The sequence below is a fragment of the Acipenser ruthenus genome, chromosome 6 (genome assembly GCF_902713425.1).
Source record: "Acipenser ruthenus chromosome 6, fAciRut3.2 maternal haplotype, whole genome shotgun sequence".
Taxonomy (NCBI): domain Eukaryota; kingdom Metazoa; phylum Chordata; class Actinopteri; order Acipenseriformes; family Acipenseridae; genus Acipenser; species Acipenser ruthenus.
Genome location: NC_081194.1, coordinates 44690015 through 44704835, shown reverse-complemented (window position 1 = coordinate 44704835; position 14821 = coordinate 44690015). Strand labels below are relative to the sequence as shown.

Sequence of the window (14821 nt, the reverse complement as noted above, 5' to 3'; positions counted from 1 at the left end):
CTCCAGGACGACAGACTCATAAGGAGGCCCAGGTGAAATTGTAACCAGATCTGCAAAAATAGTGGTCGTACACCAGTCAGTCTAGAACAGCAGCAGCAAAACAGCAACAAAGACATACCAGTTTAAGGTTAGAGATCAGACAGAAATATTAACATATCAAATGCATAAAAATGTGGATTATCTTGTAAATGACTGGTCTGCATGGCCAATGCTTGAAGATGAAAATAAATCTGTTATAATAACAAGTCATTAACTACCCTTCATGTCCTGCCTGCTGTGTCCAATTGCTGTTTCCACTAGGCCCAGGGTCACTGGATGATGACTGGTTGCTTGGAGAGCTTCTGTAGTGCTGACTGGCATCACTTTTGTTGCATGGCGGTATCTGGGGGTTTTCAACATCTTGAATTGGCCTACAAATGAGACAGAGGACATATTGTTGTTATTATTTGCATAAATTAAATAAAATCAGTTATTGCATGAATACAGTTGTTTACAGTCAAAAGCAAATTGTCTTGCACAATTACACTTTATAAACCACAGTCAGTTATTCATACAGGATGGTTCACCGACATACAAACTGGTTCACAGGGATTAGCTGTAATCTAGTCCTCAGCCATTTTCTTGTAATCATCGAATCGAATCATGTCACAGAAATAAATATGGGTCAAAAGTGTCCACTGGCTCTCCCAATCTGCATTTTAGTTCAGTCTTACAGAGGGAAAATGAACTAGGAAGAACAGAATGTTGCCCTTTTCAAAAGGTTGGCATTCTAAGCTGAACTGCTTATCAAAACATTTGGCATTTGCTTTGGGAAAACAAAAAAAAAAATTAAGTGAATCTAAAAATGGTGCCTTTTCCTTTGCATATAAAAAAGGGAGGAAATGTCTTTGCTCAAAGCAGATGGCCAAATCATATTTATAGCAGAGCCTAACTGTGTCTCGGAATATCAACAAACAGAGATGTTCCAAATCCCAACGTGAAACATGACACACAGCACTTCGGGCACCAGCTTTTGGAATGTGGAGACTCTTAAAAGCACTGATGTCATCTGAAATAGAGGAGGAACCCTTCAAAGTCACAAGGCTAGTATAATAGAACGACACAATGTTAAGGCCTTTTAGAAGGAGCAAATATACTGGGAATATATGTGAGATTTGTCTTATTTAACACATTCAATTGTTATGTGATGTGTGTTAGAGTGTGAATGTTGAAAAACAACCCCAGAGTCCTCGCTGCAGAGAAACTTAAATGATCTTTTTTGAGATTATACTGCAACATATTTTACGGAGCAAAGCAACTTCTCCACATAAAAATATAATCTCAATACAGAAAGATGTTATATAAAATATGTTTGCATTGAATGAAATAATACAGTAGCACATATTTTAAAAAATAAGCATAATTCAGTTAGTGGACTTCCAGTCTTGAGGGTTTTTATACACTGGAGCTGCTCCCAGTTCCATCTGCAGTGTACAATCCTATCAGCAACCCTACACGAAACAAAAGTCAAAAAGCTTATTACAGTGCCTTGAATAAGTATTCACCCCCATTGGACTTTTCCACATTTTGTAGTGTTACAACCTGGAATTAAAATGGATTTAATTTGGATTTTTTGTCACTGATCTACACAAAATAGTCCATAATGTCGAAGTGGGGAAAAAAATCTACATATTTTTCAAAATTATTTACAAATAAAAAACTGAAAAGTCTTGATTGCATAAGTATTCACCCCCTTTGCTGTGACACCCCTAAATAAGCTCTGGTGCAACCAATTGCCTTCAGAAGTCACATAATTAGTTGAATGGAGTCCACCTGTGTGCAATTAAAGTGTCACATGATCTCAGATTAAATACACCTGTTTCTGGAAGGCCCCAGTTTGTTAGAGAGCATATCTAAACAAACAGCATCATGAAGACCAAGGAGCTATCAAAACAAGTCTGGGATAAAGTTCTGGAGAAGCACCAAACAGGGTTGGGTTATAAAAAAATATCTCAAACTTTGAACATCCCCCAGAGCACCGTTAAATCCATTATTAAAAAATGGAAAGAATATGGCACAACCGCGACTCTGCCTAGAGAAGGCCGTCCACCAAAACTCAGTGACCAGGTAAGGAGGGCATTAGTCAGAGAAGCAACCAAGAGGCCAATGGTAACTCTGAAGGAGCTGGAGAGATCCACACCTGAGATGGGAGAAACCGTCCATGGGACAACTATAACCTGGACACTCCAGAAAGCTGGGCTTTATGGAAGAGTGGCGAGAAGAAAGCCATTGCTGAACAAAATCCATATTAAATCCCGTTTGGATTTTGCCAAAAGGCATGTGGGAGACACAGCAAACATGTGGAAAAAGGTTCTCCCGTCTGATGAGACCAAAATTGAACTTTTTGGCCTTAGCACAAAACACTATGTGTGGCGCAAAGCCAACACTGCTCATCACCCTGAGAACACCATCCCCACGGTGAAGCATGGTGGTGACAGCATCATGTTATGGGGATGCTTTTCATCGGCAGGGACTGGGAAACTGGTCAGGATTGAGGGCAAGATGGATGGAGCCAAATACAGGGAAATTCTAGAGGAAAACCTGTTTCAGTCTGCAAGAGACCTGGGACTGGGGCGGAGGTTCACCTTCCAGCAGGACAATGACCCTAAACACACAGCCAAAGCTACACTGGAGTGGTATAAAAACAAGAATCTGAATGTCTTAGAATGTCCCAGTCAAAGCCCAGATCTCAATCCGATTGAGAATCTGTGGCAAGACTTGAAAATTGCTGTTCACCAACGGTCCCCATCCAACTTGACAGAGCTTGAGCAATTTTGCCAAGAATGGGCAAAAATTGCAGGATCCAGATGTGCAAAGCTGGTAGAGACTTACCCAAAAAGACTCACAGCTGTAATTGCTGCCAAAGGTGCTTCTACCAAGTATTGACTCAGGGGGGTGAAGACTTATGCAACCAACAAAAGTCTTTTTTTTTGTTTAATTAACTTGTGTCACAATAAAGATATTTTGCACCTTCAAAGTGTTAAGTATGTTGTGTAAATCAAATGGTAAAAATCCCAATTAAATCCATTTTAATTCCAGGTTGTAACACTACAAAATGTGGAAAAGTCCAAGGGGGGGTGAATACTTATGCAAGGCACTAGAGGAAATAAATACTGGAAGGCAAATACTAATGCAGTCCTACTTCTATCTGGAAACTGTGTGCTTGCTTTTTAATCAGAGTTGTTTTCTTTTTGACATTTTATGCATGACATTCACCTCTACATTGTTTGCATATGGAAACTCATTTGTGAAATCTCTTTCCCTTTCAGTCCCAGCATCACAATGAAAGAAAAGTATTAGCTAACTGACTATGGACTGTGGGAGTGTAATACTGCAAGCTTAATAAATCGATTAATATAACTCATTATCAAGTGAATTACATGGTTTACGATCAGTGAGAATGGCTTCAACTTCTCCTAATGAGTTGACAAATACAAAACAGAATGAATTTGGTTAACTATTACATATGTTGTATTGACCTGGGCTTTAGAAGAAAAATAATAAAACACTGAAGTCACTGATGCAACTAGTATACAGTATGAACTAAAATGGGTGGAAACAATACTTAGAAAGCATATCTTCCAGCTTGAAAAGTTAAAATACCTCACATAGACTAATCCTTTTTCCTTGCAAAGTGGCCTTTTTATAATATGACATTAGAGAGATAAACAGATTCAGACATTTCAAATTGACTTTTTTTTACTTTTCACAGTGGTACCATCACTGTGAAAAGAGAGGGCAGCAGTGTGGAGTAGTGGTTAGGGCTCTGGACTCTTGACCGGAGGGTTGTGAGTTCAATCCCCAGTGGGGGACACTGCTGTTGTACCCTTGAGCAAGGTACTTTACCTAGATTGCTCCAGTAAAAACCCAACTGTATAAATGGGTAATTGTTTGTAAAATAATGTGATATCTGTATAATGTGAAATAATGTATAATGTGATATCTTGTAACAATTGTAAGTCGCCCTGGATAAGGGCGTCTGCTAAGAAATAAATAATAATAATAATAATCACAGCTTGCCACTGTGGTGGGTTAATGAACAACAGGCTGCCATTGAAAAGCTAAAAAAAAGAAGTCACAGGAGTGCTTTGTTTTTATAAAAGTATATAGTATGGTGACTTTGGCTACATTTTTCACACAGTAGATCAGAGGTTCACAATCTTTTTTCCTGCACAACCCCATTTTGAGACTTAAAAATGTACGTGACCCCAGAAAGCAACCAAAAAACATAGCAACCAACATATTAATATGTTATTTAATGTACCCATCAAGTCAAATGTGACACGAGGGCTTGAATGTTGTGACACAGCTTCTCAAAATCCGATATTGTGGTTGAAACTAATTTTTGATGTTTCATCCATGGTGGTTCGATACCAAGACTTGATGCACACAAAGTGCGGAGAATCCAGCTTCGCACAAATATGTGCTGGCAAATGGCACTATCAGTTTTAAGGCGCATGTTGTGAGTGCAGGATATTCACTCTTGACACTGAACCAGAACTCCGGTAGAGAAAGTCGGGCATATATTCCTTGCAAGTGTCGATGACCATGGGAAATGTCAATTAGCTGTTCGATTTCAGCTGTTGGCAAATCCATTGCATCAGGCGTGCAATGAAAGGGGCTTTGCACCCAATCATATTTTGTCATGTTTAAGTCAGGGGGAAAAAGGATGCAAACTGTGTCTCCAGCTGGCTGAGATACTCAGCCATGACCTGTGTGGGAGGCTGAATAATTTAATTGTCAGCCAGGAAGTTGCAAAGCTGTGGGAAGGATTCATAGTTTGACTTCAATAGATTATTCTTCCAGAAAGCCATTTTTCACAAATACTGTGATTCAGTCACTCAGCTGAAAGATGTTAGTGTTCTTTCCTTGCAAACCAGCATTCAGTTTTGCAGATGTGTCTGTGGCAGGCAAGAAGGCACGTCTTATTTTGATCACAGAAAAAAAATTGACAAATTCCTTTTTTTTGCAGTCCATCACACAGGCAAGCAGCTCTTCTCTCAGTTCAAACAATCGTTCTAGTACCCTTCCTCTTGACAGCCAACGAACTTCAGTGTGGAACAACAACACGTTATGATCGGACCCCATGTCTTCACATAGTTTTGCAAACAGGTGCGTGCAAAGAGGGTGAGGTTTGATGTAGTTCACAAAGGATGTGGCCTGCTGCAAGACTTCACCTAGCTCTGTGCTTAAATCTTTAGCTGCCAGTTGCTCTCTGTGGATCATGTAGTGAGTCCACATAGCAGATGGAGCAACTCTCTTCAGTAACGTAGTCCTGCTTTTGTGGCCTGCCACAGACGGCGCCCCGTCTGTGCAAAAAACCACCATGCGACCGATATCATTGTCCTTTATGTAGCCATGTAGCACAATGAATATTTGTTGTGCAGTCTCGTGTCCTGGAAGAGAGACAGAACAGAATATCTTCGCTTTTGTGCGATAGTTATGGGATGGTGCAAATCACGCCCCTCAGTGCTCAAAATCAACTTGAAGTGCAAAAGCATCCGTGTTTTTCAGACGTTCCACCAGCATGTTTTCCTGATTTGCTGCCATCGCCTCAATCCTTCTCTTCATGGTGTTGTTAGAGAGAGGTATGGTTCTGAATTTGTTGGCCTCAGTTTCCACACACATTACTCTCACCATAACGACTGCAGCGGGCAAAATTAAGGTCTCCCCAATTTGTGGGAGGCTTCTTGGCCTGTGTGATACGATAGCTCACCTCAAATGATGCCCGTTGAGCTTGATCAGAGACGGACAAGGCCCTCTTGAATTGCACTTGTTGATGCAAAAGTCCCTCTTTCATGCGCTGGAAAATAATTCTGTTTTCCCCATGTATTTCTTATGAAGTGTCGCTGTAATTTATTTGGTTTCATGCTTTCGCTAGATAACACATTGGGACATATTCGGCATTTTGGCTTTTCTTCGTTTTTTACAAATACCGTTGAAAGTTGATGCTCTTTGTCAAAAAAAAAAAAAAAAGAATAAAAACCCATGGCAATAACAATTAACAAATCAAACCGAGGGTAGTATGGGGGGGTCTTTCAGTGAAGTGCATTTGAGACCAGCGTGTGGGAGGGCCACATTTGGTAATGGAGTTACGTGATTGGTGGAGATCAGTAGAGCCTATGCAGGCTTGCCTGCAAGATAAGTTGTCACACTGCACTGAGTGGCTGCTACGCCATGCAGTGTGCTGTGCAATCAGGAGATAACGAGGTGGTTTCTCATGACCCCATCCGCTTGGGGTCGTAGTTTGGGAACCGCTGCAGTAGATTATATTTTTAAAATCATTTAATAATACAAATGTAAAGCTTTTTTATATGATTAAAAAATTATGTAAAAAAATATATATATGAAAAACGGATGCATACTACAAAAAAAGGTTATGAATTTGAAAAATCATACTAGGTAAATCAATACGAGAGAAAATTAGTTAACACTAGAAGCCCCGCGGCAGTCATTTTGGCGGTTTTTGGTTTTAAAATGTAATTTTCTCCAGTCGTGTAACACGTATGGGGCTGTGCGTTCGTGTACCTTTCTGTCCGTATGTATTAAATATTCTCACAAAGCATGAAACACAGGAGTGCAGAAATAAAGGAGATATATTACATTATACCTAAAACCCCCGGCAGCAGTCACATTGACGACCACACAGAAAACAATTGTATTTTGATTATACAGAAAGGTATTCTACTTTATTATTTTTACTTACCAGTCCACAATGTGTTTAGCTGTAATCAGATTAGTCTCTACTCTCTTCCTGAGTGAATGACTGACAGTCTATTGTTTTCAATCTGCCTTTTGAAGACTGGGCCTGCTTGCCAGCTGCACTGCTTTGGTCAGTCAATTAGCATTGGGACTAGTGAAAAACTAGTGAGTTTTACAACGCAACAAAATATGGAGCTGATGTTTTGGATCAGATGGCACGGAAGTATTCCTTGAAAGCTGGCTCCCGACGGTGGTCTGTTCAGGTGTTTTACAATATATTGGACCTAGCAGCCATCAACTCCTGGGTACTTTACAAAGAATGCACGGAGAAGAATTTACCAAGGAGAGAATACATTTTATAGTTAGCACAGCAACTTTGCAAGAAGCATTTGGAACAGAGGGAGACTGCGAAGAGTGTACCCACAGCTGAAGCTGACAACCCTGCTGAGAGCCACAAGAGATGCCAATGCCAGGTTGGCAAGTGCAATAAAAATAAAACTTCGGACAGCTGTGCCCAATGCAAAAAGGCGGTGTTTTGATTATCTGTGTTGATTGTGAACAGCCTTAGACTCAAGGTAAAGGAATACCCTTTTGTCGAATAAAAGGAAAAAGAAATTATACTTTTTTTGTGCTGTGCCCTTCTGTAAAATGTTTTTTTCTACGTTTATTTATCTACGTTGTTCAGTTGCTTTTGTGCATCTGATAATAAACCGATAGCTGTTGAAAAGTTAAAAATGTATTGCTATCGTTTCAGTTTTTATAACTATGTATGTTGTAAATCGATGTCTGTTCAGATGTTTATTTATTTAAATTTTCTTGTTTTGATTTGTAAAATAAATTCTCATATATATATATATATATATATATATATATATATATATATATATATATATATATATATATATGCTTCGGTTGTTCAGATGTTTATGTGTTTATGTTTCAAAAAATTAAAAAAAAAACTAATTACATCCATCTGTTTCTCTTTTTGTTATACTATTTACAGTGATTTGAATACAGCCGTCAAGACTGCTGCAGGGCTTCTAGGTATGAGTATATCTCCGGTCCTTCTAGTTTTAACAGTTATAAAAAAAAAAAAAACTAAAAAAAAAACACACATTACACATCAGTATAACCCCTTGGAGGTCCAATACGTTTTAAAATGTTTTCAGTGAGTGAAAAAAAAAAAAAAAACAACTCAGACAATTCTACACACATATATATATATATATATATATATATATATATATATATATATATATATATATATATATATATATATATATATATATATATATAATAAATGTAGTCGTTGCCAATGATTTTACCCCATTTTTCTCCCCAATTTGGAATCGGCAATTGTGTTATTAATCCTGGTTCACCGCTTCAACCCCCTGGCGACTCAGGAAACAATGGCTGACACACGTGTCCTCCGAAACGTGTCCCTGCCAAGCCGTCTTTTTTTCGCACTGCGGATCCACAGTGAAGCCATCAGACCTATAGTGCCGGAGGACAACACAGATCTGAATGGCTCCACTGCAGACCCACAGGCGCTCCATCAGCCACAGGGGTCGCTGGTGCACGGTGAACCGTCGATTGCCCTGCTGACATAAGCCCGCCCTACCCGGGTGACGCTCGGCCAATTGTGTGCCGCCCCCTGGGAACTCCCGGTCACGGTCGGCAACGACATAGCCTAGATTCGAACCTGCGATCTCCAGGATATAGAGCACATCCTGCACTCCACGCGGAGTGCCTTTACTGGATGTGCCACTCGGGAGCCTACAATTCTTTGGAAATGTTTGTTTTTCAGCATTATTACACAGCGATTTTCTGAGGGCTTCTTAGTATAAACATACTAAGCTACATTTACATTTTTGAGGGAAAAGGATCTCTGTATGTTAGGTCAAAGGTCATTTGGATGTCCCTAGATAATGACCTATAATCTGTGATTAACGATCAGTTGTAGCATGAATTGTCAACAGAGTGGCCAATATAACTGTATTATTTATTTATTTATTTATTTATTTATTTCTTAGCAGACGCCCTTATCCAGGGCGACTTACAAGATATCACATTATTTTTACATACAATTCCCCATTTATACAGTTGGGTTTTTACTGGCGCAATATAGGTAAAGCACCTAGCTCAAGGGTACAGCTGCAGTGTCCCCCACCTGGGACTGAACCCACGACCCTCCGTTCAAGAGTCCAGAGCCCTAACCACTACTCCACACTGCTGCCCTTTGCATCCAACTGCCGCACGTGAGGTGGGAAGAATGAAATGAAGTACACTACCTCGCGCCATCTGGCAGCTTTCTGTCAAAGGAGGTGCTGCGGGGAATGGCTGCTTGAGCCTGCTGAAGAAACTGCTGGCCCTGCAGTCGGTCGGCAGGTCCTTGGATGGGGGAGGCCCGCGTAATGGGCTGACCACCAGGAGTGGGGAAGCGATGCCAGGTTGTGTTCCTTCTGAAAGGGGTTTTGTACTCACAAGGGGTGCCTTCACTGTCAAGTTTGTACTCCACCATTGGAATTCGGTACAGCTCTGAGCAGCCTCTGGACAAAAAATAAAGAAGAGAAAAATAAAAAGATAACCCTTTAGGTCAGAACTTTGATGCTGGTATGTTGGATACAAACATGGGCCATTTTCTATAAGCCGTCATTTATGACGGGCAGATTTATTAAATTACACCATACTGCATGTGTACAGACAATCTTTCCTTCAGCAGACGTGTATTGTAAGTCTACTTCATGTACAAACTAGTTTCCCACATTAAACAAGCATTGAAACATGCACTGCCCATTTGTAGTAGAAGGAGAAAAAAAATAAAAAGTCCATGAACTTTGACAAACATTTAGATTTATTTATTACCAAATGATATCAAAACGTTATAAATATGGATGTAATATGGAATAAATGGGTGTGATGGTGCCACTGAATGCTACATTAAACAGAGAGCATGTTTAACAAACTGGATGTTCCTGAACAGAACAGCATTTATGTAACAATTTGATATTACAATGTCACACTGTACAACCAACATAGATGCCTGCCTTTGTTTTGCTGTTTTCCCAAGGTCGTCAAAGCTTGCCTTTCTGAGCTAGGGTTTTATTTATACTGGTTCAGCACCCTTTGCTGTAACTATCTTTGCTTGGTCTAGTGTGTTTTCATTTTCTAAAAGGATCATGCTTTGTAAATTTTAAATCCCTGCTGGAAATTAATTTCATGTTTATTGGAAGTAAACTCTAATCTTAAGGAAGTTCATCATTGTTGCATAAAATATCTTCACAGCATAAAATCATTTGTTTTCAGTCACTTATTTTACATTTCAGTCATGCAAGTTTGGATTTAGACCAAAATATCAGTATCTGGCTCACATACAGCACAGGCCACTGACAGATGTGCCCAAAAAGATCATATTATAGATCATTTCAGACCCAGTGCACTATTAGCTAATTACAAAATGTACTGCAATTTAGATCTAGTGTAATCTGTAAAGGGTAATGAGTACGGGTGGGAATTTCGAATAATAACATATTCGAATACTCTAACACAGGTCCTTAGATTGTATTAGCAGCAACTACACATAGGGACGCATAGATAAATACATAAACAGTAACAGCGAAGAAACATCTGGCACCTAATGTATTTAAAGGAAAACTAGAAGTAAGAAATAAGAATTGATAGCAGGAGCGGTTTTAAACTATAAAACACAGAACTTTATAAAAAGGACCTTCAGAACTTTCAACTCGACGACTCGTACAAAACTCAGAACACGACTGCTTACTAACAAAGCACAACAAAATGCGTTTGTTCAATTAAATCTACGCTATAATACAGTATATAACAAAAAAAGAGATGTACTGTACCCGTACTTGCTGATTCCACAATAAAATAATCATTTAAAAAACAGTCCGATTCTGGAGACCAATAACAGCAGAACTCAAATAACAAAGGCTTAACATTGCCTGAGTCGCAGCATACCATCGACCACTGCGCACAGTAAAACATGCAGTGCTTGTTTGTTTTTGCCACATTCTGTGTTTTCTTCCAAAGTAGCAGATGGGTGTTTGCATTTTAGATGACTGAGCATTTAACTCGTTGATTTACAATACGAAATACTTGTGCTGCACAGATTACATTGCATGATGGTCTCGTTTAACTTTTTCAAACTACTTCCACGCGTTGGCATCTTAAAAAATAAAAAAAAAAAACATTTTCATTAATCATGTACTCCTTTAGCCAATAGCAGACCTAGGTAATGAAGGGCACCTGTCTCCCTGTCAATTATCAGTGAGGTGAAAATTGTAGTGGCTGATAACTTTTAACTTCCTCCTCTCTCAAATACCGTGCCATTTTTCCATTTGTTTTACAAATGAACGAGTATTCGAAACTTGATCAAAGTATTCAAGTAGTAATTTTATTTAGAATACTCAATTACTCGAATATTCAGACTCACCCCTAGTAATGAGGTATGCGTTGTCAAGGTACTGTAGCAAGGTTATAGATTTAGAATCTAAGGTCTTATCAATTATATTTTCTGTCTAGAATGAAGTACATTTTTTTTTTTTTACAATATCCAGCGCTGTGCCATACACTTAGTTTGAATTTTTTAAAAACACCTTTGTTATAAAAGTACCTATAAATGCAGCAGAGGGCAACCCAATAAGATCAATATCTGGAAGATATCATTCTTATGCTTGGTTTCACAGACCCTTCTTAGCAGTAATCTTGGACTACCTAATATTAAATTGGGTAAGGTAGTCCAAGGTTAGTGCTAATCAGAGTTCAATGCTACCCAGCTAAAAAATGCCTTGCTTCAGGAAGTCCCAACTTATGCCAGACAATTCAGCAAAACAGTTTATGACATTTTAAATAAGGCTGCTAACCCAGCCATTAAACAGATTAGTTTGTAACCCTGGAGGACTTTTGGTATGCATGGGTTAAACAATGTAAACAAGATGTAAAATATAAACCAGTCAGCAACAACAACAAAAAAAATCTTATACTATAGAGGGATTACTTATGGCCACAACACAGATATAATATTCTGCCAGCAGGGATTTGTTATTCCTTGAAAAATACAAATCCCAGTTGGATAGTTTACCTAATTCTGTACGAACAGCAATCATTAAAATGTGTATATGCACTCTAACCTCTGCCATGGCAGACCTTTCTAACCCAGAAACAGTGAGTTATTGCAGTGGAATAGCCTTTTCCATTTGCTGCTGCCAAGAAACACACTATAGATCAACCCCAGGCACATGCCAACAAATCTAGGAGTCGTACAGCAATACTCGTTCCAGCCTGGTCATGAAGTAAACTCTCTCTCTTTTTTCTTCTTCACAGTGCTGAGTGAAACTGTTCGCAAACCATTTGTCAATGGTTACCAATTAAATGAAAACTGTTTTTTTTTTCCCCAAAAGGGACATATCAATTGCCAGCAACAGGTAGTTTTCTGTCAAGAGATAAAATATTATATTAGTTACTCAAGGAGCCTGTATGATTTTGGCTTAATTCTGATATGGCTAGGCTCCCATTTACAGTGGGAAACACATCTAATGTGGAAGTCTTGAGGTACTGCAATCCTTAAAAGGCACGGAGCTATAAAAACCCCAGGCCTGTATTAAAAAAGTAGATATTAGGACTGTCACTCCACCCTGTGCAGTCCATTCTCAGTGAAAGGGACAGCTAAGGCCTTTTCAATGTAGCTTTTTCCATGGATTATTTTTAAACCTTTGCTACATTAAATACTGCAGGTCTATTTCAAACTGCTGGGAAAAAAAAAATCCTGGCACTGCTTTTCATATTTATCTTCAACATATTACATCCAAACCTAATTTGGAGTGAAAGGATCTGGCGCTTTGTTTACAAGGTTCTGTCGGTTTACTGCATCTGACTGCACTGAATGAATAGGGTCTGAATATTCCCACAAATTCCTTTAAACTGAGATAATTGTTGACCTGACGAGCTTCCACTTCAGTTATTTGGGAACCCTCAAGACTCCTTACCCAAACACGCTTACCATGTTCAATTTAACAGCAAACAAAAAAAATATATAGTCCAGCTTAGCAGCCGACTTTGGTAAAGGCTGAGCTAGCCAACAGGGAGGGGAAATGGAGTAGCAGACAACTACTTTAATAACAAAAACAGGAGGGCCAGACATTATCTTAACTACTGTACATGTAAGAGCATAATACCTGTATTCCTTCAGGCAAATCACCACTTTTTACTTCCATAAATACATGTAAGGATTTATTTATTATACATGGTCACAGATAGCTTGTGGTGGTGACCCAGAAGACAAACACACATACTGCGGATGACTGGTGAATGAATGCGTTGCGGTGCTTTTATTAAATAAACAAAATAAAAAGGGTTTGACAAAAACAATACTCACAGAGCAAAATAAAAGTTTGAACCAAAAACAAAAATCACAAACACAAAACTGACACCAACTAAACAAACGGACAAACACTCCACAAACAAGTACTGTGCTCGTCCTCCAGCACGAAGTAGCAGTTGCTATTATTATTATTATCATTATTTTAATCTCCTCATTCTCTCCCGTTCTTTCACCCTGAACATACAACCCAAAGTGAGTGAAACATTCACTCTTTTATGCAGCTGTACCGAGATTGGATTGTTAATCAATCATTTAATTGGAATCTCTGTACATCTGCACGTGAACTACTTTGTGCACTTCCTGTGCTTCCATATCCCGTGCACCAATACATATACACCAACATTAATACACCACACGCAACATATAATCCCTGCAAAACAAATTCAGAGAGCATTCAGAACTGGGCAGACACATAAGAACATAAGAAAGTTTACAAACGAGAGGAGGCCATTCAGCCCATCTTGCTCGTTTGCTTGTTAGTAGCTTATTGATCCCAGAATCTCATCAAGCAGCTTCTTGAAGGATCCAAGGATCTGTTCTGTATGCTCCTTTATCTAATCTCCATTTGTGACCCCTGGTCCTTGTTTCTTTTTTCAGGTTGAAAAAGTCCCTTGGGTTGACATTGTCAATACCTTTTAGAATTTTGAATGCTTGAATCAGATCACCGCATAGTCTTCTTTGTTCAAGACTGAACAGATTCAATTCTTTTAGCCTGTCTGCATTCGACATGCCTTTTAAACCCGGAATAATTCTTCTTTGCACTCTTTCTAGAGCAGCAATATCCTTTTTATAGAGAGGTGACCAGAACTGAGCACAATATTCTAGATGAGGTCTTAATAATACATTGTAAAGTTTTAACATTACTTCCCTTGATTTAACACTTTAACAATATATCTGAGCATCTTGTTGGCCTTTTTTTTATAGCTTCCCCACATTGTCTAGATGAAGACATTTCTGAGTCAACATAAACTCCTAGGTCTTTTTCATAGATTCCTTCTTCAATTTCAGTATCTCCCATATGATATTTATAATGCACATTTTTCATTGCCTGCATGTAGTATCTTACTCTTTTCTCTATTAAATGTCATTTGCCATGTGCCAAATCTAAAACAAAATGGCCAAAATGGTTTGATAGATCAATTAAAAAAGATATTCAGCAAAAAAAGGCACTTTTCAGAGCGTTTAAAAGGGACCAAAAATAAAGTACACAGAAAGAGTACTTGGAACTGCAAACACAAGTCAAAAAGGAAGTTAGAAAGGCCAAGAGAGAGATATAAATCAATATTGCTAAGGGGGCTAAAACCAATTCCAAAATGTTTTTCCAATATTATAACAGCAAGAGAACATTCAAAGAGGAGGTTAAATGTCTAAAAGACACAAATGGCAAAATCATAGACAAAGAAAAAAAAAATAGCAAATATATTAAATGATTACTTTTCACAGGTTTTTACAAAGGAGGACACGGACAACATGCCCCACATGTCGACCTGTTCCTATCCAGGTTTAAATAAATTTATCCCTGGGAAGGATCGAAGTACATTTTGAATGATCCAAGAGTTTTTGTTGTAACAGCAACTAAAATGGTGCAGCTAACAATTATTTTCAAAGGGGTTATCTAATGATAATTCAAAACATCTTTACCTGTTGTAGGTCTCGCATGTGCAGTTTTGAAAGAAGAAC

At 38.6% G+C, this 14821-nt stretch overlaps 1 protein-coding gene across 5 annotated transcripts in view; it reads right to left on the bottom strand.

The window, feature by feature from the left end:
- Nucleotides 1–14821, bottom strand: part of LOC117411379 (signal-induced proliferation-associated 1-like protein 2) — a 159017-nt gene that overhangs the window by 45190 nt on the left and 99006 nt on the right. For all 5 annotated transcript variants that reach the window (XM_059025420.1, XM_034018787.3, XM_034018789.3 and 2 more), the window contains 2 exons: nt 9033–9290; nt 258–410 (listed from right to left, as the gene is read on the bottom strand). In XM_059025420.1, the coding sequence (XP_058881403.1) occupies nt 258–410; nt 9033–9290 (411 nt within the window). The remainder of the gene's footprint in view (nt 1–257; nt 411–9032; nt 9291–14821) is intronic.